This window comes from Anneissia japonica, unplaced genomic scaffold (genome assembly GCF_011630105.1).
Source record: "Anneissia japonica isolate Jap-2015-1 unplaced genomic scaffold, ASM1163010v1 scaffold921_len549748_cov171, whole genome shotgun sequence".
NCBI lineage: Eukaryota > Metazoa > Echinodermata > Crinoidea > Comatulida > Comatulidae > Anneissia > Anneissia japonica.
Genome location: NW_022694674.1, coordinates 444,038 through 466,392, shown reverse-complemented (window position 1 = coordinate 466,392; position 22,355 = coordinate 444,038). Strand labels below are relative to the sequence as shown.

Here is a 22,355-nt window from a genome sequence, read left to right as displayed (position 1 = left end):
CCGTTTGGCATTAGTAGCGTTTTGAAATGTTTCTAGAAAAAAGATAAAATTACCCCTTAATGATCTTTGACCTCTAATTTCTGAACACCCTATAGACTCTGCCTTATGCCAATTTATATGTGCAAAGGACAATACTGTGCTACGTTATATGTGAGAGAAGTAGTCGTTTTTGACCCAATGCCCCTTATATGACCTTTGACCCCAAGTTGTGAAATGGGAGGTGGCACTGGTCCTACTGACCAACTTTTAATTAAATCGGTGCAGTAGTTTGCCACTAATAGCCTTTTAAAATGTTGCCAGAAAGACAGAAAGAAACTGCTCGGAAACAGAACCTAGTCTGCATACTGCTGACTGGGTAAGAAGAAACTGTTCAGAAACAGAACCCAGTCAGCCTGCTGCTGACTGGGCAATTAAATTGATAAATACAACTTACCTGGAGTATCATCTGTAGGGCAAGCAGCTGCGGGAATACGACAAAGAAAAAAAAACAATGTATAATTATTACAATATGTCGACATGGTTAATCGTGATGTTAATTTTAACTGATACTCCTTCCTATTCTTACTGAGTTTAAGCATCCCGTTTCCAGTGTTCTTTTATTTTATCTTATTAGGTTGTATTAATTCAAGCATTATTTATGTTTAAATTAATAACATAATCAGATTTGATTAAGTTATAATTATTTAAGTATAAAAAATAACTGATACTACTACATCCTAATTAACAAATTTTATTACATTGTATTAATTTTAGTATAATTTAATGGCGGTATCTATTTTTATAACTCCATGGCTGAACACATACAATTCAATGAGGAAGCAAATAATTTCCATTACCATTTTAGTATGATACTAAAATATATACAATAATCTTAACAAATTTTATTAGGTATTTATTTAATTGAAAAAAATAAATACCAATATTACCTTGTATTATTGTTGTTGTTACATGCACTATACTTAATACATTACGTAAATAAATACAGGTATTATTGATTTATTTACTTACATAAATAAAGGGTGACCATAAATAAAACCTAACCAGACTGTTTTTATTATTTAAGTAATAAATAAATAATTTAATATGTGATACTAATTCAACTTAATTAACAAATCTTATAATAAAATAATAATTATATATTAAGGAGCTGATTTATTAAGTTGTTATTAGGCGTACAATACGTAATACAACAAACTTCAGTGGCGGATCTAGGATTTAGCAATGCGATTTTCGAAGCACCAAGCCGGGGGGGGGGTGGTTTTGACAAGTGCGCAGATCTGTTTCGAAGGGTGAGGGGGACATTTCGTTGAGCCCACGACCACCTCAGGCCCACCATGGTTGGGGTCTGAGATGCGAAAATGTTAGAAAATAGTAGCTCTAGATGACCGGAAATGACACTTTTATATATTAAAATTCATCGTAAACACATCACCACTATATAGTAAAAATGAAGCGCCAACAAATTTCTCATGATGTTTTATCAGCTATTTTCAGCAACCATAGATATCTAATTAATAATGTGCGATGTACTATAGAAAATAAATTTTAAAAACATTGATGTACTTAATTTAGGCCTACATACCATTTGTCCACACAAGGGTGGGAACATTTTGGGAAAGTACCTCTAGATTACAGGAAATGACACTCTTTTATAATAAAATTCATCATCATCGATCAAATTAATCGCTGTAATGTTCCATTGAAAAAACCTCAATTGTCTTTTAATTTACTTTACAATGTGCCGAAAACCAATCTTATTATTATTATTACACGCTTTTTCTCATACTTCTCAAATTATAATAAAGGTACGCACACAAGAGTCGTATATATAATTATAAGTAATTCAGATGTTTTTGGGCAGAAATAGAGTACCGGTTGTACAGCACGCTTTCGTTAAAACCTGGGTCATTTATGCAGTTCATTTAAAAAAATTTCAGGCATCTGCTTGACTTACGAAATTATTACATTGCGAATGAAAATTGAGGGACCAAACCCCACCCCCTTAACAATATTTGGGGACTTGTCCCCCTGTCCCTCCTCGATCATGGGTTTAGGGAAAGGCATCCCCTACCATTTGAGACTTTTTGGAACTAGTAGACGGCTAGACGCTCTTGGATGACATCTGAAAAGAAGTTAAGCTTAAAATAGAAAGTGTATGTTTTACGAGAGTAGCCTACTACATGTAACATTTATACATGATAAACACACACACAAGAGGAGTGACTATATTTTTTTCGAGGTTACCGAAGGGGGGTGGCTAGCCACACTATTCATCCCCTAGATCCGCCACTGAAGTATCATATTGTACATTAAATTAAATAAATACAGCCAAATAGGCCTGATTATTAGATTGTCATAATTACTTAAATAATTTTATTAGGTTGTTAATTAATTAGTTTATTCGGTTTTATTTATTATTAAATTATCATATACTATATAGTAAAGTACATTAAATTAAATAAATACAGCCTAATAGGCCTAATTTTTAGATTGTATTTACTTAAATAAAATACAACTTAACCAAATTGTATTTATTTAACTAAATGTTTGATACTTAAAGAAATACAACAAAAATTATAATGCTCTATGAGTGAATTTTATAATACAACCTAATAAATTAGGCCTAGTTAATGTAATAAACAACTAAGTGAACATATTTTTATTATTAGGTTGTATTATTGGTATTAAATGTATTAAAATACTTAATACATTTACACAAAAAAAATAAATAAAGGTATTATTAGATTGTATTTACTGTGATAAATTTAGTATTTATAAATTGAAGAAAAAAATATATATACAACCTAATAAATAATTAGCCTAGTTAATTACAATGAAGAAATAACTGATACTTTACTTTGCTAATTATACTATGAACACCAGAAATTACCATATGAGTAGGGTTAACTGGGTGTGTAATGGCTCCTGTCTATATCTTAACCAACACCCCTATTCTGCAATGGATCATTCCTTTGTTAATGACATTTATTCCTACTGATATTTCTTCCTTCTGGCATTATTTCTGACTTAACACCTTATTTGTTTGTTACTGCGATTTCTTTGTACACTTATTAGGGTTAGGTATATATCTCGTTTTTTTAAGTTCTCACTATAACTTGATAAAAGGTCTACGACCGAATATCTTCAATTATTTGTGGCAAATTAAGGCTACATATTTTTTTCTATTATATCATATACTGTATGCATGTACACATCTAGATGTGTATAAGAGACAGACTTTACTGTCTCTTATACACATCTAGATGTGTATAAGAGACAGTATATGTACTGAACGGCGTCTGCGAATAGGGTGTGAAAGAGAAATGAGAAAAATCGAACTTTTTATGCAACAATTGATCATGCGCAACTCAAGCTAATCAGTCTGTGGAAATGGAAAACAATGACAATTCCAGTCGAAAAGCCTCTATTTTGGCTATCAATGGCTTACCCGATATTTAAACATATCTTCAGTTCTCCCGATGGAATGTAATTTTAACCTGATTTCACATGCCACCCCCTCGTATGCATCCATTATTGACAATCCGAAAAAATAGCCACACAGAAACTGGCAAAAGTAGGGCGATGATGACATTTATCTATAATAACTCGTCCAACCCAGCCAGCAGAATAATGAAAATAATAAAATATATTTTTAAAAATTGAATACAAATAAATAAAATACTGTACTAATAATAATAATAATAATAATAGGCCTATTAATAATAATAATTAATAATAATAACAACAATAATGGTGATAACACAAAACAGTCTATATGGTAGGCCTACACCAAATTATATATTACACTGGTTTATGATTATTAATAATAATAAATGTATTTTTACATAGCGAAGAATGCTATAAACGTCTATACGCTTTACAATAAAAGTAAAAGCCAGAACAGACTTGAAAGAAAAGATGATTAAAACAGTGAGCGAAAATCATTTGCAATCAAAACAAAAATAAGAGGTTAATATTATCATTATTTTTGTTTATTTATTTTATTTTTTTATTTGCAATCAAAACAAAAATAACAGATTAATTTTATCATTAATTTTTTTTAATTTATTTATTTATTTTATTTTTTATAATATTAATATTTAATTATTTAAATGTCAACCAAGATTTTATCTCAATTACCTCCTCATTCAATTTTCTATATTCTTTCCATTTAATTTTAGATTTCTTATCAATTCAACTGTTTCATTGTTTACATTTCGTTGTGTTTGGCTTGTCATTTCTTTCCTTTCCTCCCAACAACCCTTGCTTGTCTTTCCCAATCCCAAGTTTCTTTTCTTTATTTATGTTCCCTTAAATTTCCTTTCCTTTTCTATTCTAGTGTTTCCTTATCTTTTCTTTCCCTTTCAAAATGAAAGGCATCCGCCACTTTGCTTCTATTGCACACTCTACATGTACGTTACAGGGGTGGTATATTTCTCTATTTTCCTGTTTGTACCTTAAGATCTAAGATATCAAGTCTTGCTTTGATAAACATAGTAGTATGAAAAGGATTGTAAATTACTCATAAATAATCTTCAAGAAAAGAGGTCAATTTTAAATTGATTGTAAACTAAAAGAGATGAATAACTACCAAAAAATCTCGCCGATTTTGAGAATATATCTTTACATCTGACTAAAATTGAGATAAAATACGTATCATTAGGAGTGCCTTGCAGTAAAGATAATTTTTATTTGCAGCGCCCAGCAGGATTCTCCTCGATGCGTCTTTATTATACTAAAAATTATAACACTGTCTTAAATACCTTGTTAAACATAAAGATAAATATACAGCCAATACTTGAAGATAATTTCTTCCCAGCTCACATTTAACAGCAGGGTTCGAGACTATTTTTGGAATCAGAAGAACATATCAACAGAATTTCTATTATTATACTCTCTTCCGTCCCCTATAGTTCACATCCAAATAATAAAATAGGATGTATTTTGGAATCAAACATTAAAAAAAAAACATGGATAGGGAGATGAAAAATTATTTGCCCGAGAAGCTGTGTGTTTTCGGGCCTTTAGCCAATTACCAATACAGCTTAACATAGGTCTACTACCGAAATATTTAAACATACTGATATCGTCAACTTTGGTCCCCTCGTAATACCATTTCTCTGCTTTTTTTGGTAAGAAATAGTAGAGGTGGTTAACAATCTAATATCTACTTGAATTGGCAAACCCTTTGGAAATGTCTTAACATTTGTACAGCTTTATCAGATATTCCCATAGAAATTATTAAATTGTTAAATAGGACATCTAAGTATGTTTTGTGAATAAAAATAATTAATTGAATTTCACCTCCAAGGCCATGTCCAGTTTTATTTTGGTGGTTGAAAAGGGGGATGCTGGTGTGTGCATAAGTTAACCAGCTGGGGTCGGGGAGGATGCGGTTGAATCTCAACTTTGATTTTCATTACTTTGGCAAGGTCATGCCCAAATACTGGCCTAATCATGAATCATTAATCATGATGTGCTCTCTTTCAATGATTGTAAAATTGTGTTTATCTCATCTTGTACTTTCACGTGTTTTTATTCACTTTTATCTGTTTGCCAAAGAGGAAACAAATTTCCATTTTTTTATATTGGACAATAAAGTTAGCTATATTGGACAATTCTGTTATAATACAAATGTTATAATCAGTACATTTCGACTACCTTAAATATGTAAACCTTTTCTGCTGTATAAAACAGCCTAATATTCATATAATTAAATTATTTTGAATTTATTAGAAAACAAATTATATTAGGCTTTTAACATTACATAGAAAAAAGAAGAGCAAAACAAATTAACATTCTTTGACTTTTCTAATAACAGAACAATTATTTGCATTCATTTCTTAGGGGAAAACAATCGCTGCAAAGCGGCTAATGGTTAAGAAAGGGTCTTACTCAGATCTACCTCTTCTCTTATAAGCTCGACAATATGACTTAGACCTACTGTACTAAATAACTACTGTATTATTGTATAGTTGGGTAGGGACAATTTGATTTTGGCTATGTGTGATCTACTAGGACTTTTATAGCTAGACGATAAAGGCTATTTTGTGATACTTGTTTTACTGCTGTTAATAGGAAGATTTTATTTTTCACTGCAGGTGGCTTTGACCGCTGCCCTTTATATTGTTATTACGAAGTTGTTTATAAACGCAACGAAAACTTATTTTATACTTGTTTTGCACACACACAGAATTTAGATTGCCAAGACACAAGAGAAATAAAAAAGGCAGCACATGGAATCCGATTTAGGACCTGAATATAATGGGAGCCTGTTAGAGTTCCACTCTTTACTTCCAGTTTACTTTACTTACATGACGGACTTAACGGTTCTGCTCTTTGACAACCATACAACTCGAATCTTAGCAGACGAAAACTCATGTCCGTGGATTCTTGAACATACTCTGGATGGATTCGGATAGCAACAGCATCAAATGGATTCATCAATGAATGGTAATAAGTTGAACTGGATTTGTTGAAATCATTTTTAAACAACTAGAATAAAAACAAAACGTAGTGTTATATTAAAAACTATTGCAAAATTATAATGAGCGGTGATCGTCTGCATTGCTGGTTCTCTTGGTAACCTACACAGACGTTTTGCCTGGGAGTTCCCTGTGATTAAATGTGCACAAGATCAAACTGAAAGAGAACGGAAGCAGATACCACCTTCCGGCGGTTTCAACCATCTTTTGAGCCGATTGGTCAACCAACACCAAGCCAACGGTCCAAACCAAAAACCAATGAACTACACTGGTAGTTAAACATCTATCTGTTTTACCAATATAATCATGGTTACATCCAGGACATTTAAAATGGTACACTACAGAACTTCTCTACTCATTGGGAGTAGTATCTTTAATCGAAGTAAAGTAAGAAATCTTTTTGGTCTTCCATAAAGTAATACATTTAACATCCTTTGTGAGATTTCTTTTAACTTTGCTATTAAATCATTCTGCGGAGAAATATTTCTCTGTGTCGGCCAATTTAATTGTACCCATATTTTATGCATATTATCATCATTATCAACATTCGGCCTAGATACTTAAAAAAGAGTTTGCTGATTAAAATTCTAGGAAAACAATTCCAAGACATGAACTTCCGAATATTACTAGTTTCATTGTTAAAACACTGGGTTACCAATTTTCTTTACTAATTTCATTTTGATAATCAAAATCCAAGTCCAGAAAGTTAACATTAACAAAAGTTTCAAAGGTAAACTTAAGTAAAGGGTGAAATGAATTAAGAGAGTCTAGAATTTATTTAAAATTGGAGGGCTTAGCTAGAACCAGGGTGTTCGTCAACAAATTGCGCGTAGAATTTAATAACGTCGGAACGTTGTATACCAGCTATGACAATTTGCTCTAATTCAGTCATTATAATGCTAGAAAGCACGAGTCCGAGGGGTAAACTTATTGACACACCATCAATTTGCTTTTAATATTCATAATTACAATTATAATATTATAATTAATAATTGGATGTAAATACTACACTCTCTGCTGCAACCTAGGAATGATTATCCAAACTGATAACCATCCTTTTCATTGGAGTCTTCCTTTCGCTGTCAGTGCAACTCAAATGACTTCTTAACTCCATTTATACTGCATTTCTTCGAGGGGGTGGTGCTTAGGCATTTTTGATCATTTGAGGTCTTAAGATCTTTGAAGATGCATGTATTAAACGGTTTCAGTGGCAGATACAGGAATTTGAAGGGAAAGGTGGGGGCAGGGAGGGACTTTCACAGATTGAGGATATAACACCTTTGCCCCACCGTGGTTAGGGTTGGGGGTAGAAAATTTATAATTATGGCACCTCCAAATGGCTGTAAAATTCACCCTTATACAATTAGAATATCATTGTTTTAGGTGGACATTAAATAACGGAAGGTAGGAAATCTATAAAGATGACATTTTGTAATTTCATTGACAAAAACCAAGTAATAAGGACTGATGTCCAGATGCACCAAAATGGATGAAGATCCGATGGTGGCTGTAATGTATGTATGTATGAATTTTTTTTTATTTAGGGGGAACGGGGCGACTTGACCTCCTTTAATCCGCCAATGTCAGATCTAGGAATTCGAAATAGGCAGAGGGGGAAAAAAATCACAGATTGAGGATGCATAAGACCTCAGCCCCACCATGATTGGGGCAGAGGCAAGAAAATTTATGACTAGGCCTATGGCACCTCAAATGGCCAGAGATGGAAATCTCAGACAAAAATTTGAATAAAAATTTCTTTTCATTTTTTCAAAATAATTTCAAAGGGGAGGGGAGGGGCACCGCCGCTGGGAATAGTGCTGCACAGTCTAGAAGCACAGATACATTAGGGAAATATCATCATCACATTCCTTCATCGCTGCTGCTGCTACTACTGTGGATGGACGTTGGTTAAAGGATCTAGAGCTTCACTGACAATCGCACAATATTCTGATAATTGATATATTTATATAGACAACCAATATCATTTATTGTTTTTTACGTTTTTTTTTGTGTACTATATATTTCTTGCTCTTCATTCGCATGGCGAACGGTGCGAAGGTCTAAATCCTCGCTTGTTGTATCAAGATGATTTCCAAGCGAGAATAAAGATGATTTTAATGAAACCTAGAAGGAAGATAAGTTTGTACTCAGTGAATGACACGCAAGCGGTGGGGTAAACATTCACATTTCTCAAAATGCTTATATAATACAGTTTAAAGTCGTTGCTGCGTACGGGCCCTTTGGAGTAACGCCCCTACTTGGGATGCACAGTTACTATTAATAATATAAATGTTAATTTCCTATACATTTTCACTCAACTGGTATACGATACTGCTATACAAAATGGACGAGAAATTATTCAACAAAACCCTTTGTTAAAAAAAAGTATTTTTAACAAAGTTTTATTTTTTTAAAGAAAGGAAGAAATCTAAAAATTGTTAGAGAATATAGAATCTGTTTAGTTTTGTGATATTGGAGAAATAGTGGAGGAATTAATCTTTTTATTTAGCTGTCCTTTATATAATAATCTTAGAGATAAATACATTCATGTTTAAAAGCAATATATATATATATATATATAGGTTGCAGGAGGAATTAATCTTTTTATTTAGCTGTCCTTTATATAATAATCTTAGAGATAAATACATTCATGTTTAAAAGCAATATATATATATATATATATATATATATATATATATAGGTTGCATAACAAAGATGTGTATAAGAGACAGATGATACTGCCATGCTTTAACAGTTTAGTATTGGCCTGCTGAACGACATGGACTGATGACCGTAGTACTTACTGATAACCCTTGCTCACCGCTAAGCTATACACAGATTTAAGCCCACTAGGTAGGGTAGAGCATTGTTAAAAAGGTACTGTATTAAGTAATAACTTAAAAATGGGCCCAACCAAGCCTCTCTCATGCACAAAATAAGGAGGCTTTGGCCGTCCTCTTGGAAAGTGGCGTTGTGTTTGTAATATGGACCATCTAGCTTAAGCTTCATTTGTCTTTGCTATTGCCCACTCGTCCAACTAGGGTCTATTCTATATATTTAGGTCCGTTTTATTAGGGAGGACGCCTAACTAGTCGACGCGACTGACTCAGTTTCTGTACACGATCGTGGCTCCGAAAACGTGAGCATTGTGATTGGCTGAAATAATTTATTTCGGTTCGCCCATTTTTGTTCATATACGGAATATAAGATTACGTCATTCTTATGGCATCCGAGAACCTCGATGCAGTGTTTTACAGGTGGATTATTTCGTCTCTAAATTAACATGCTCGTTGGTGGCGCTGTCCAGAATGAGAAAAATAATAAGGGACTAAAATAAATAAAAAAAATTAATAAAAAAAAAAATTAAAAGATAAATAAATAAATATAAAAATCTATGCTGCTTGCCATACGCAAGAAGATGAAAGGACTTGTGGCAAGTAAATATGATTGTTCCAATAATATTGTGTATGTATTGTTCACGCTATGAGGGCATTTTTGAGTCAGATAATCATACACAATAACAGTACTGTAATATGAATGTTTAAATTTTATCTTTTTCTTTCTTATTTTTTATTGTTGGCCAGGAGTTTTTAGAGATGACTACTTGTTGAGTTGGGCTTTAGCCCATGTCACCTCTAGTCACGTCTGTGGTCATTGTATATTTCTATATGTCGTGACAAATGTTTATTAAAGAAATAAAGGAATAATGTTGTAAAGTATTGTTGAAAGAATATAATTATATTGAAATACCTTTATTGTTGATTGTTCATCATAATAATCATTCCAAATCACAAATTCTTTCGTATATGAAAGGGAGAATTCTACAATGCTTGAGTTTTCTGAATCTCCTTGGATCTCAATTCCTCCAAATCTGTGCATCCAGCCAAACTGAACCTAAAGTTTAAATTAAGAGAGAGAAGAAAATGTTTGATATTGAAACACCAACAGTTCCTGAGGGATTACATCAGCACATCCACCAGGCAACGATCTCCACAGGAAGGCATGAGTGAAACTAAACAGGCTAGGATCTGGGGCTGAACGCTTGCAGCAAGCATGAGCAAATGACGCATATCAGACACTAACCTCTGTCCTCGTGGACAAGTACAGACCCATAATCATGTTCTATGAATGCACTGTGACAGGACATCAGCGGCGGCTCTATGATATAATTTATGGGGGCTAAAATGTCCGACTGGGGGGGGGGGGCTAAGTATTTATGGGTGTAACTATAGTGCGCAGCGTTATCTGAGGGCCTAAGGCCCGAGCCGGGGTGTCCCCTCCTCACAAAACAAGATTTTTTTTTTTTAAATTGGGACTTCTACATGACTGGAAATGGCTGGGACAGGAAAACTAGGCCATTTTTTTTTCCTTTGGCCGATGTGGGGCTTGACCAAACCAATGAGGGGGGGGGGGCTTAATCAGCCTGCCCCCGCTGTCGCCGCCACTGACCTACATGTTAACTATCTGAGGCTAATATCCCCCAATGGTGGCGTACCTCACCAACTGTCAATTTTGAATGGTGTAAAATTACTGTAGTAGTATCAATACACATTTAGTGGAATTTAGCAGGAAAAAGTCCATGGGTCTTTAGAGAAAGCAAACATCTAAAAATAATTTTGAGAGCCTCTAGAAGCAACATTTAAACACCAAAATTGAGTTAGTTTTAAATGATTACAACTACTGTATTTTCAGTTTTAATTTAATCATGAATGAATAACTAAAATTATAAATAAAGAAGAAAAAATAAGTTTTTTTCAAAAATACATTTATCCATGATAAACTTAATTTAGTAATTATCAAACTCAATTTGCCATCCTATCAATATTAACACAAAATGTTATCCTTATTTTATTTCTAAAACTTTTTTATATCAATTCGAATGTAGATACATTATACATGTATGTAGATACACAGGTACTATAGTACATTATGTAAAATTAAAATTATTGTTAAAGTCCAAAATAATCTGAAATTTGTGAGTACCGTAATGCTTGTAGTGTCTTGATGCTATGTTGGAAAAATTGGAAGTATGTTGGAAAATACACACTTGCATCTATAGGGCTTTCAGTAGGCCACTAAACTAATTAATATAGCATAGCATATTAACTATGTCAAATGATTTTAAACATTCAAAAAGCAGTCCACTAAAATGTGTTTAGAAGGCAAGTGAGAGCACTGTATATTCGAAAGTACAAACGCGTACAGGGCGGATTGATAAAATGGTCTTATATACATAATCTTAATTAATTAGTCCATTGTCACTTTATCACATACAGTAGGCCTAACCATCTTACGACAGCCACCAAGACCATTATTATAAGACCGACTCAAGAGTAATCAGCTGTGCTTTTTGATTGCTGATGCGAATATTATTTTTTATTTCCGTTGTACACATTCGCACGTAAAAGTTGTTGCGAAATGCTGACGAAAATATATTGTTTTCAAGACTCATTATTATTATAGTATATCTTAAAAATTGTAGGTCAAAATTTGGTTTCAAATGACATGTGGTTTTAAATAACATAAGTTACAACAGCCACATTATTGATTAATAAGAAAATTATAGCCTCTCGTTATTATAACATATTTTAAAATATGTAGGTCAACATTTGATTTTAAATGGCATGTGGCTTTAAATAATATAAGTTACAAAAGCCACATTATTGATTAATTAAGGCAATATTATAGACCCCTCCTGCATGCATTAAGTATTAAACCAGTAAACTGATTAGGTGTAACAATGGAGCATATCTATAACTTTCGACCAGTGCCTTAATGACGATTATTATATAGACTGTGTATATCATTCTGCTCATAAAAAAGAATAATTTTAACTGTTTTGATAATAATTATTTTTATAGTTACAGTGAAAGAAATTAATAATTACATCATACATTTAGATTATGCAATTTGAAAAATTTAACCTCACAAAAATGAAAAATAGAAGATTACACATAGTAAGTGCTTCTGCTGTTGTTATCATAAATCGTTTACCTGTATGTATTCTTTTTCATAATGTCGGATACCAGCTGACCATCCAGCAGAATTAATTCTGGCCATCGATGGTGAATAACTGTCATTTAATGATGATGATGCTGAAAGTTGGCAGTCGAGAATATTACCAGATTCTATACCAAGAATATCAGTGCATTCTACGAAAAAGATAAGTGTTCACAAATTTGAATGATTAATAATATTATTAGGCCTATCTGCAATGACAATAAATTGATGGACCCAAAGAAAAGCAAAGTAAAGTATCCACTGCATTTTTCTGTTTTTTTCACTATTTAATTTTGCAATTTTGATCTCTTTCAAAAAAACCTTACTTTTTCTTGGAATGGTTAAACACCACCGTAATTAGGCCTATGCCTATGCCTATGCATATTTAGATCAAATAAATGTTTAGTCTATTTATAAATAATTAACTTTTTCCTTTTTATTTATTATTAGATCGTAGGAACAATCTCGAAACATAACAAACGTTAAAAACCGGGAGCAAGAAACTAGAGGAAAAATCCTGAAGTGGACGGCCTTATCCTGATTATGATATCTAGGGCTTATAATCATAAGTTTATATTTGTATATCTTAATCCTTAAGTCATACTTAGAAATTTATATTGACTTCCTGTTAAAGAAAGAATTACATTTAAATTACTATTACTTGTTTTAAGGCACACTCATTTAAATAGCCATCGAATTTTACAGTATATTATGGCCTAACGTAAAACATAGTCAAAGTTTCTTTTCCTGGTCAGACGCCAAACCCTATCTTTAGAATGAGTAGCCCATTTCTGTACAGTCCGAGAATGAGTTTTATTCAAAAAGAATCTAAAAACTTTCTTATTCATAGTTACCAACCTGAGAGATTTGAAATGCGTGAGTAAATAGAGCAGTTTCCGCGGGGGTGGGGGGCGCCAGGGCCGCCGGGGGCAGGGCATGGCGTTCCGACGAGCTGAGCGTGTTTAAGCTGTTTTCTTAAAACGATTTCATAGAGTTGTTTGTTGACAATACAGGGTAGATAAACAAAAATGCTTTTAATAAAGCCATGTTGACCTACAATTTGAATTTCAATGTATGTTTAACTTTAGCTCCCAAACTATGTACAAAAACATTTCATTACTCGAACAAACACAAAATGAACAGGCATACTGATGAATTATTAAAATTTAGTAACGCGTCACAGTGAATTAAATGTTCACGTAAAGACTTTAGGCCCTATACGGTACTTTCTAATGACTCAGTTACTGCATGACCCGTTTTTATATTTTTATCAAAACCAATTTCTTATCATTTTTAAATACATGTTCCCACGAATTCGTGATAATTCTTCATCACGCATAGACTTGAGCTAAATGCGTGACAAATTTATGATCACGCATGTGTTTCTGCAAAATACGTACCGTATTTCATCCAAAATCACTTTGAAATGCGGGACCGTCCCGCACGATGCGAGACGGTTGGTAACTATCCTTATTTTCTAAAGCTTTTAGTATGATTTATTCTTCACATGGCGCCTTTGAAATTTTTTTAATTAGTGCGGTAAAATTTATTTTTAGTTATTTTCATGACTATTATCTGTACAATACAGATGGGTGAGTTTACAAAAAGAGAACCACTGCGCTATGAGGGTCGCCTGTACTTGTTTGTTTGTGCATTCTCCTCTTTGCTGTTGCAGGAATGAATTTATAATTTGTTTGATCTTCTGAAACACTTTTATAATTTAGATTCCTATTAATATAGGTGATGCATTGATGACTTACTGTACGATACGAGCTATGAGATGTTATAAATAGTTCAGCGTTTTAAGCTCACTGATTTTACATTACATGGTGATTTAGGCATTATGACATGACATTGGCTTTAACAATTCCCATTTGTTTAACCATAACCTCTACGGTAGTAAACGTATATATTACTTGAAAGAAAATTTACATCCAAAATGTTCTGCATTGTTTACATATTTTTTTTAAATAGCATGATGAGCCTTACACAGTAACAAATACAAAACTACCACTTTTGATAGTTGTGATAGTCATTTGTGTCAATAAATTTCTCAATAGTGCTAATTTTGCTTTATATACTCTGTGTTAGTTTTTTTAAATATTTATTATAAATATATATATACTGTCTCTTATGTTGAACAGCAATGCATGTGATAATGTATTGAAATGAAATGTAAATTAACATTCTATGGAAAAATAAACTACTCTATTTTCGGTAATGACTTTACACGCATTATTGTTATAACTACTATATATTTTGAATGTTTAATATACAAACATCCATGTGAAAATGTATTGAAATGAAAATGCACCTAAAAACAATTGTTAAGTAGAAATAGATATTCAACTAAATTGTATTTCAGGTAATAACTACAAAGCTATAATTATAATTATTTTGAATGGTAAATGTGAACAAGTTAGGGGATAATGAGTGTAAATGAAGTGAAAATAAAACAATAAGCGGAGATAGACATTCAACTAAAGAAAAAAGCTATTTGTATAGAAATGAAATTTAAATTCACATAAAAACAATAAATAGTTCGCGATAGACTAAAGAAAAAATTTATGGATACTGTACTAGCAATTTTGCATTTATTAATTACAATTTTGTTTGTATAATTTTATTATGATTACAGAAATCTATTGTACTAAAATGTAATGTTAAAAAAGATGTTGAATAAATGTGGGTTTTCCACACAAAAGAGAAAGAAAAATGTTAATAAATGGATTTTGTTATTTTTTGTTTCTGTTACAATGGTAGCACTGAAGATACAAAACCTATAAGGATCTGAAATAACTTACCTCCATCACTTGAAACACTTATTATAGCATTAGAAATGTTTGCATTTCAGAAAGTTGTGACAATACCGTATTATATCACGCGTGTGTGAGTAGAAACAAAACTGTTTAGTTATTAGTTAAATGAAATTGCATTTTCAGTTCATCCTCCAATTCTAGACTGTTTTTGGAACCTAGAAATTTTAGGTGGTCACAAATCTCAAACCTTTAAATGTAGACCACCAGAATGACTGGTCTCTAGACAGAACATTTAGAGAATAATTAGAATACAACTCGCTGTTACTGGTTCGTTTATAATTTGTGTCTTTGGTTATTTTGTTCTGATTAGTTTTAGGATTGTTCATGGGTTAGTTTTATCTTCTTTTTTTACATTCTTTAAGTATTTTGAGATGAGTTTAAATGTGTAAGGCGCTATACAAGTCCATTTCCATCTAAATTAAGGGGTAGGCGGATTGATGCAGCGTGTTCTGTTTGATTTCCAGACCTCGAGGTCGGGAGTTCAGCTTTCATCGTTATAAAAGTTATTGTAAAAGTGGCTTATTGTCATGTTTCAGCCTTAGATGCAAGTAGGCTCTAGCCCATGGGTTGAATCTTAAAATGCAGCAAACCATTTGATTACCTAAGTTGGAGCCCTCTTGAGTAGGGACACCTGAATAATCTATTGTACTGTAATTTTAGTACAATTAGAGGGTATTTCAATACAAAAATCTATAAACAAGGAATAAAAATGGAAGTGGTCTCCAAAGTCATGTATAATTAAAAAAAGTCAATGCTTATTGCCTTTGATTCTGGTTTTTAAATGGCGGTTCCTTAAAGAGAAAACGCCTAACAATCCCCACAATTGAACGCAGTGAATCACAGGCTGCAATATATAAAGTTTCATCTTTAATTTTCTGAAAAAGGCTAACAAATTCTAAAAAGGCTGTTACACCTGTAAAACTAGAAACTACTAGTAACTGAGTACCGGAATTTCTGTAAATAATAATAAAAAAAATATGCCGATGTTTTAATAACAGTGCAAGTCATTGATTGTTTAAAGAACTCATTGTTGTCAATTATTGTGCATTTGTCAAAAAAAAAAAAAAATTGGTTAATTTTACTTCAAAAATTGGTCTTGTATTAGAGGCCATTTTCATGATTTGAAATTAAAGAGGTCTCATAATAGAATGAGCTTGGTGTTAAGAGATCAGTTTTTACTTTTTAAAAATGGTCCCGAATTAAAGGGGTCTCAACTGAAAGATGAACTGTACTTGCTCACAATATTTCCCTTTGTACTATTGGCCGTGTCGATGCCTTTGAATGAATTGATTAATTAAATAGCACTAAAAACCAAACATAAAACAAATAATTTTATATATTGATTACCTTTCACCGAAAATGGAAGGCTAATAACTAGGGTTTCTGTCTTGTAAATTTGTCCTAAAACAATATTTCCATCACGACTATCAGGATCTCGCTTGTAAAAAATTACTTCTATAGGAATTGTGGTATTGATAATACCGTAGCCCATTGGCATAGTACGTTCAGGATCAATGGAGAAGTTGAAGTGTAAGGTGAAAATGTCAGTGAACAACAATTCTTCCAACTGAAAACAAGAAAGAATTTTGATAAGTATCACAACAGAATTTATGTATTTTATTTTATTTATTACCAGGCGCAAAAAAAATAAAAACAAAAAAACAAAAAAAGAGGAAACACTTGACAAACGGAATATAAAATACATTAACATCAAAACAGGGCCTGAGGATTGCTTTAAAAACTTGAAAAAAAACTTAATCACTGTCTCTAAAAAAAAAGCGCTCCAAAAGAACAATCACACCACCTATTAAAAAAATACAAAATTGAAAATTTTAATTAAAAATATTTTTTATTATTAATTATTAATGAAATATTACAATTATAATATTAATTTATCAAAGTTTTACATGGAAAAATTGGAATTAATAGAGGATAGAGAAATAAAAATATAAATTAAGGCATCTATAGTTATGTTTTAGTTATATATATATAAAGATATATATATATATATAAATATATATATATATACATATATGCATATATATATATAATATATATATATAATATATATATACTGTATATATATATATATATATATATATTAAAAATCATTAAAGAAAGGTAAATACAGTGTTCGAATAACAAAATAGTAAAATTCCTAAAAGACACCTATGGAAGAAACCCTAGTGGAATTATAGTATACTTCAGACCATATTTAAATTTTAATGAACTACCTAGTTCATCTAATTATATCGTTTGGTTACGTATACATATTAGCAACAATAACCACATCATAATAGTAGTTGTCTACAGACCACGTCAAAGCTCACAACACTCTACTAATATTTATGATATACTTTCCAAAGTATTATACGTCTATAAAAATAAGTATGGAGATAAGATATTCCTTATTGGTGATTTTAACAGCAGAACCGGGACATTAGATGACTTCGTAAATAATGACACTTGCCCGGACTTGGGATAGTGAATTACACATGGAACATGATGGTAGTAGTATTGAGCTTAGAATTAACGATGATGTGGTTATTAATGCTTATGGAACTGACCTACTTAATTTTTGTAAAGAAACTGGTTTACGAATTGTCAATGGCAGAATAAATGTTCAACACACAAAAGGTTTTACATTTATTAGCCATACAGGTAAAAGTGTAGTAGATTATGTTATGATTTTCCCATGCATTTTAAAAACAATTAGTAATATTTATATTGGAAACCGTATCGAATCAGATCATTTGCCCATTATTTTAAAAATTGCATCCGAATCAATATTCCAAAATGACCATTATCAAATAGAAAATATAAATGTTCGTAAACAAACAAAATCCTTTTGGTCCAAAACATATTTGCATATTTTTAAAACAAGGTGGAACCACCGTGTAATTACGGAGATCAAATACAATATACTTACCTCTCTGAACATTATTGACGTTGACAATGCTGTTTATTATTTTGACAATTTAATATAGAGATGGTATGTTTTATCATAGTACATGAGAAGCACACACAAGACAAGTGACCATTATTGGTTTTTACACAGTAAACAAAGGGATGAGGTGGCTTTCCACCCTATTCACCGCATTATTCGAGCACCTTCATTATTATTATTATTATTATTATTATTATTTGATATATTATTTATCAACCATATTAACATTGAATACATGAATTAGCCTTTGTGCATACAATTATCGCAGAAAATAAACTTATAATTTATAAAATTATTTTTTTAAACAGAATCAAATAAATAACATTTTTATTTAAAAGCAGGTTTTGCATGGACGTAATTTTATTTAATATGTTGATTATTATTATCTCATTAACCAAACTGTCGTAAAATTATTATTATTATTATTATTATTATTATTATTATTATTATTATTATTATTATTATTATTTGTTTATTTTTTGTTTTATGTATATACCTAGGCCTATATAATATATAATGTTTAATAATTTAATTACAAATAATTATAGTTATTAATTGTAAAACAAATATAATATAATGTTAACAATAATATAGGTTAAGCTAGACCTAATCAATTATTGATATAATAAAGCCAAATATTTAGAATATCATTAATACAACACCTTCATGACAGTCCAGCGCTCCAATTCTTGCTTTAATAACTACAGTAATTGAATTCACTTTAATGCTATATTTTGTACTTCATTCATTATTGTTATTATTATTATTATTATCATTATTATTACTTATTTTATTATTATTTTTTTATTATTATTATCTGTATTATTATTATTATTATTATTATTATTATTAATATTATTATTTTCAATGATATATTTTGATCTTCAGTCATTATTATTATCATTATTATTACTTATTTTATTATTATTTTTATTATTTATTATCTATATTTATTATTATTAGGCCTATCTGTATTATTATTATTATTATTATTTTCAATGCTATATTTTGATCTTCATTATTATTATCATTATTATTACTTTATTATTATTATTTATTTATTAATTTATTATTAGGCTTATCTGTATTATTATTATTTTTATTTTTATTATTATTATTATTACAGTATTATTATTATTATTATTATTATTATTATTATTATTATTATTATTATTATTATGTCTTTGCCATTATCATTGTTTCTCTGGTAGGCTTCTTGTAGGGCCTACAGGGACATGTTCCCTTTTTGCCTACTAGTCTTATTACGTTTTGAGTGAAAATTATGAATTATGAATTATACCAATGTTATCTATCGATAAAAACATTAATTCAAATAATTAACAGCAGCTTTTCGCACTGTGGCAGTGCCGATAGAAAACAGCAACTTTTTGGCACTGCGGCAGTGCCGATAGCCACTACCTTAATATCCACCAGTGCTCCCAATGTTATTAATAATTTATCTAAATTTTTATATTTATCATTAGACTGGGTTCCAGTCCCTAAACTTTGTCTTAATCAGTGAAAATGCTTAAAAATAAATCGATTTTGGCACCATATTGCTTATTGCATGGCGTTCCATAGTACACTTTTTCTGGGATTAATTCGCATCAAAAAGTTTCTCGACATAAATTGACGCTAGTGGCGCTTTTCGAAATGTGCTAATATTACGAAAAATCAATAAATTAGAGACTTGTAGCAAGTCTAATTTATCATCTAAACGTAGAAACGATCATTTCACTCTTTAAATTTATGTAAACCTACATTTATATGGGCCAGAGGCCATTGTGTAAAAAGAACAAATAAATGTCCTTGATCCCTGTGCCAAGCAACGAAGCGAACGAATAAAGGACATAATAATACATCGCGTAGCACAGCTCTCAACAAAATGTCCTTCATTCGAACACTGTATTTACCTTTCTTTTATGATTTATATATAACTTAACAGTGTAACGGCTAGTGTTAACGGCTACCTTTATTTATATTTCGGTGTATGCTATTATTTGTTTCTAGTCGTACTTAATGTGTAATGGAGTGTATCTGCTGGTATTTGAATCTGTTTAACCATGAAGCCTCCGTGGTCTAATGGTTATGACGCTCGCCTTGACAGCGAGAGGTCGCAGGTTCAAGTCCCGCCAGAGGCATTTTATTACACAATTTCTTTTTTCATTTATTTACAGGACTACATTCGTTGCGAGCTATCATGCTACACGATGTATTATTATGTCCTTTCTTTAATGATTTATGTATATAACTTAACAGTGTTAACGGCTACCTTGATATATATATATATATATATATATAGTATTAATATATAAAAAAGTAAGATAATTGATATCTAACAGTGTTAACGGCTACCTTGATATATATATATATATATATATATATAGTATTAATATATAAAAAAGTAAAATAATTGCCATCGGTTTGTACCATATAAGCAATGCCTTTATTTATAGCGCCTAAACAGCAACAATGACTATACTAGTAATAAAAAAGATTAATATACTTAAATGAAACAATTAAAATAAAAAGGTCCCTTTTGAATGAACACCTGCCTATCTAGCTCCCAGCTTCATTGCCTGATGAAGATTCACGAAACGTAACAGTAAGTATATTTACCCTGTCAGCAGCAGGCTGACTGGGTTCTGTTTCTGAGCAGTTTCTTACCCAGTCAGCCTGCTGACTGGGTTCTATTTCTGAGTAGTTTCTTTTTTATCCAGTCAGCATGCTGCTGACTGGATTTTGTTTTGAGCAATCTCTTCTTTACCCAGTCAGCAGCATGCTGACTGGGTTCTGTTTCAGAGCAGTTTCTTCTTTCTTTCTTTCTGGCAACAATTTAAAAGGCTACGAGTGGCAAAATACTGGACCGATTTCAGTAACACTTGGTCAGTAGGACTGGTGCCACCTCTCATTTATGTGTTGTTCACAACTTAGGGTCAAAGGTCACTTAAGGGGCATTGGGGTCAAAAAACCAAAAATCGTATAAAAGCTTCATTGCCGGATGAAGATCCACGAAACGTAAGAGTACGTATATTTACCCAGTCAGCAGCAGGCTGACTGGGTTCTGTTTCCGAGCAGTTTCTTCTATCTTTCTTTCTTACAACAATTTAAAAGGCTACTAGTGGCAAACTACTATACCGATTTAATTAGAACAAGGTCAGTAGGACCGGGGCCACCTCCCATTTATGTGTTGTTCACAACTTAGGGTCAAAGGTCACATAAGGGTATTAGGGTAAAAAAAACCAAAAATCGTATAAAAGACTACTTGTCTCACAAATAACGTAGCGCAGTCTTGTCCTTTGCACATATACATTGGCATAAGGCAGAGTCTATAGGGTGTTCAGGAATAAGGGGTCAAAGGTCATTAAGGGGTAATTTTTATCTTTTTTCTGGCAACATTTCAAAACGCTACTAGTGCCAAACGGTTGTGCCGATTTCAACCAAACCTGGTCAGTATAACCGGTGACACTTCTCATACATGGGTGTTCACTGCTTGAGGTCAAAGGTCACATTGGGGTCATTAGGGTAAAAAAACTTTCAAAAAATGTATAAGAGACTTCTTCTGTCACAAATAACATAGCACAGACTTATCCTGGGCACATATGTATTGGCATAAGGTAGGGTCTCTATGGTGTTCAGAGATTTACGGTCAAAGGTCATAAAATCTCTTTTCAGTATACATTTGCCATGGTGTTAGACAACTTCTGATGCATGACTTTTTTAATGATTAAAAAACTTCATTATTATTATTATTATTATTATTATTATTTGATATATTATTTATCAACCATATTAACATTGAATACATGAATTAGCCTTTGTGCATACAATTATCGCAGAAAATAAACTTATAATTTATAAAATTATTTTTTTAAACAGAATCAAATAAATAACATTTTTATTTAAAAGCAGGTTTTGCATGGACGTAATTTTATTTAATATGTTGATTATTATTATCTCATTAACCAAACTGTCGTAAAATTATTATTATTATTATTATTATTATTATTATTATTATTATTATTATTATTATTATTATTATTATTATTTGTTTATTTTTTTTTTTTTTTTTTTTTTTTATTTTTTTTTTTTTTATTATTTTTT

General features: G+C 31.4%; 1 protein-coding gene across 1 annotated transcript in view; it reads right to left on the bottom strand.

Annotated features, from left to right (window-relative positions):
* The window catches only part of LOC117101151, a 155,824-nt gene that overhangs the window by 26,720 nt on the left and 106,749 nt on the right, over positions 1–22,355 (bottom strand). Inside the window, exons 15-20 of the mRNA XM_033241033.1 lie at positions 17,104–17,108; positions 16,652–16,871; positions 12,480–12,637; positions 10,236–10,379; positions 6,315–6,495; positions 434–460 (exon numbers count right to left, since the gene is read on the bottom strand). Coding sequence (XP_033096924.1) covers positions 434–460; positions 6,315–6,495; positions 10,236–10,379; positions 12,480–12,637; positions 16,652–16,871; positions 17,104–17,108 — 735 coding nt within the window. The remainder of the gene's footprint in view (positions 1–433; positions 461–6,314; positions 6,496–10,235; positions 10,380–12,479; positions 12,638–16,651; positions 16,872–17,103; positions 17,109–22,355) is intronic.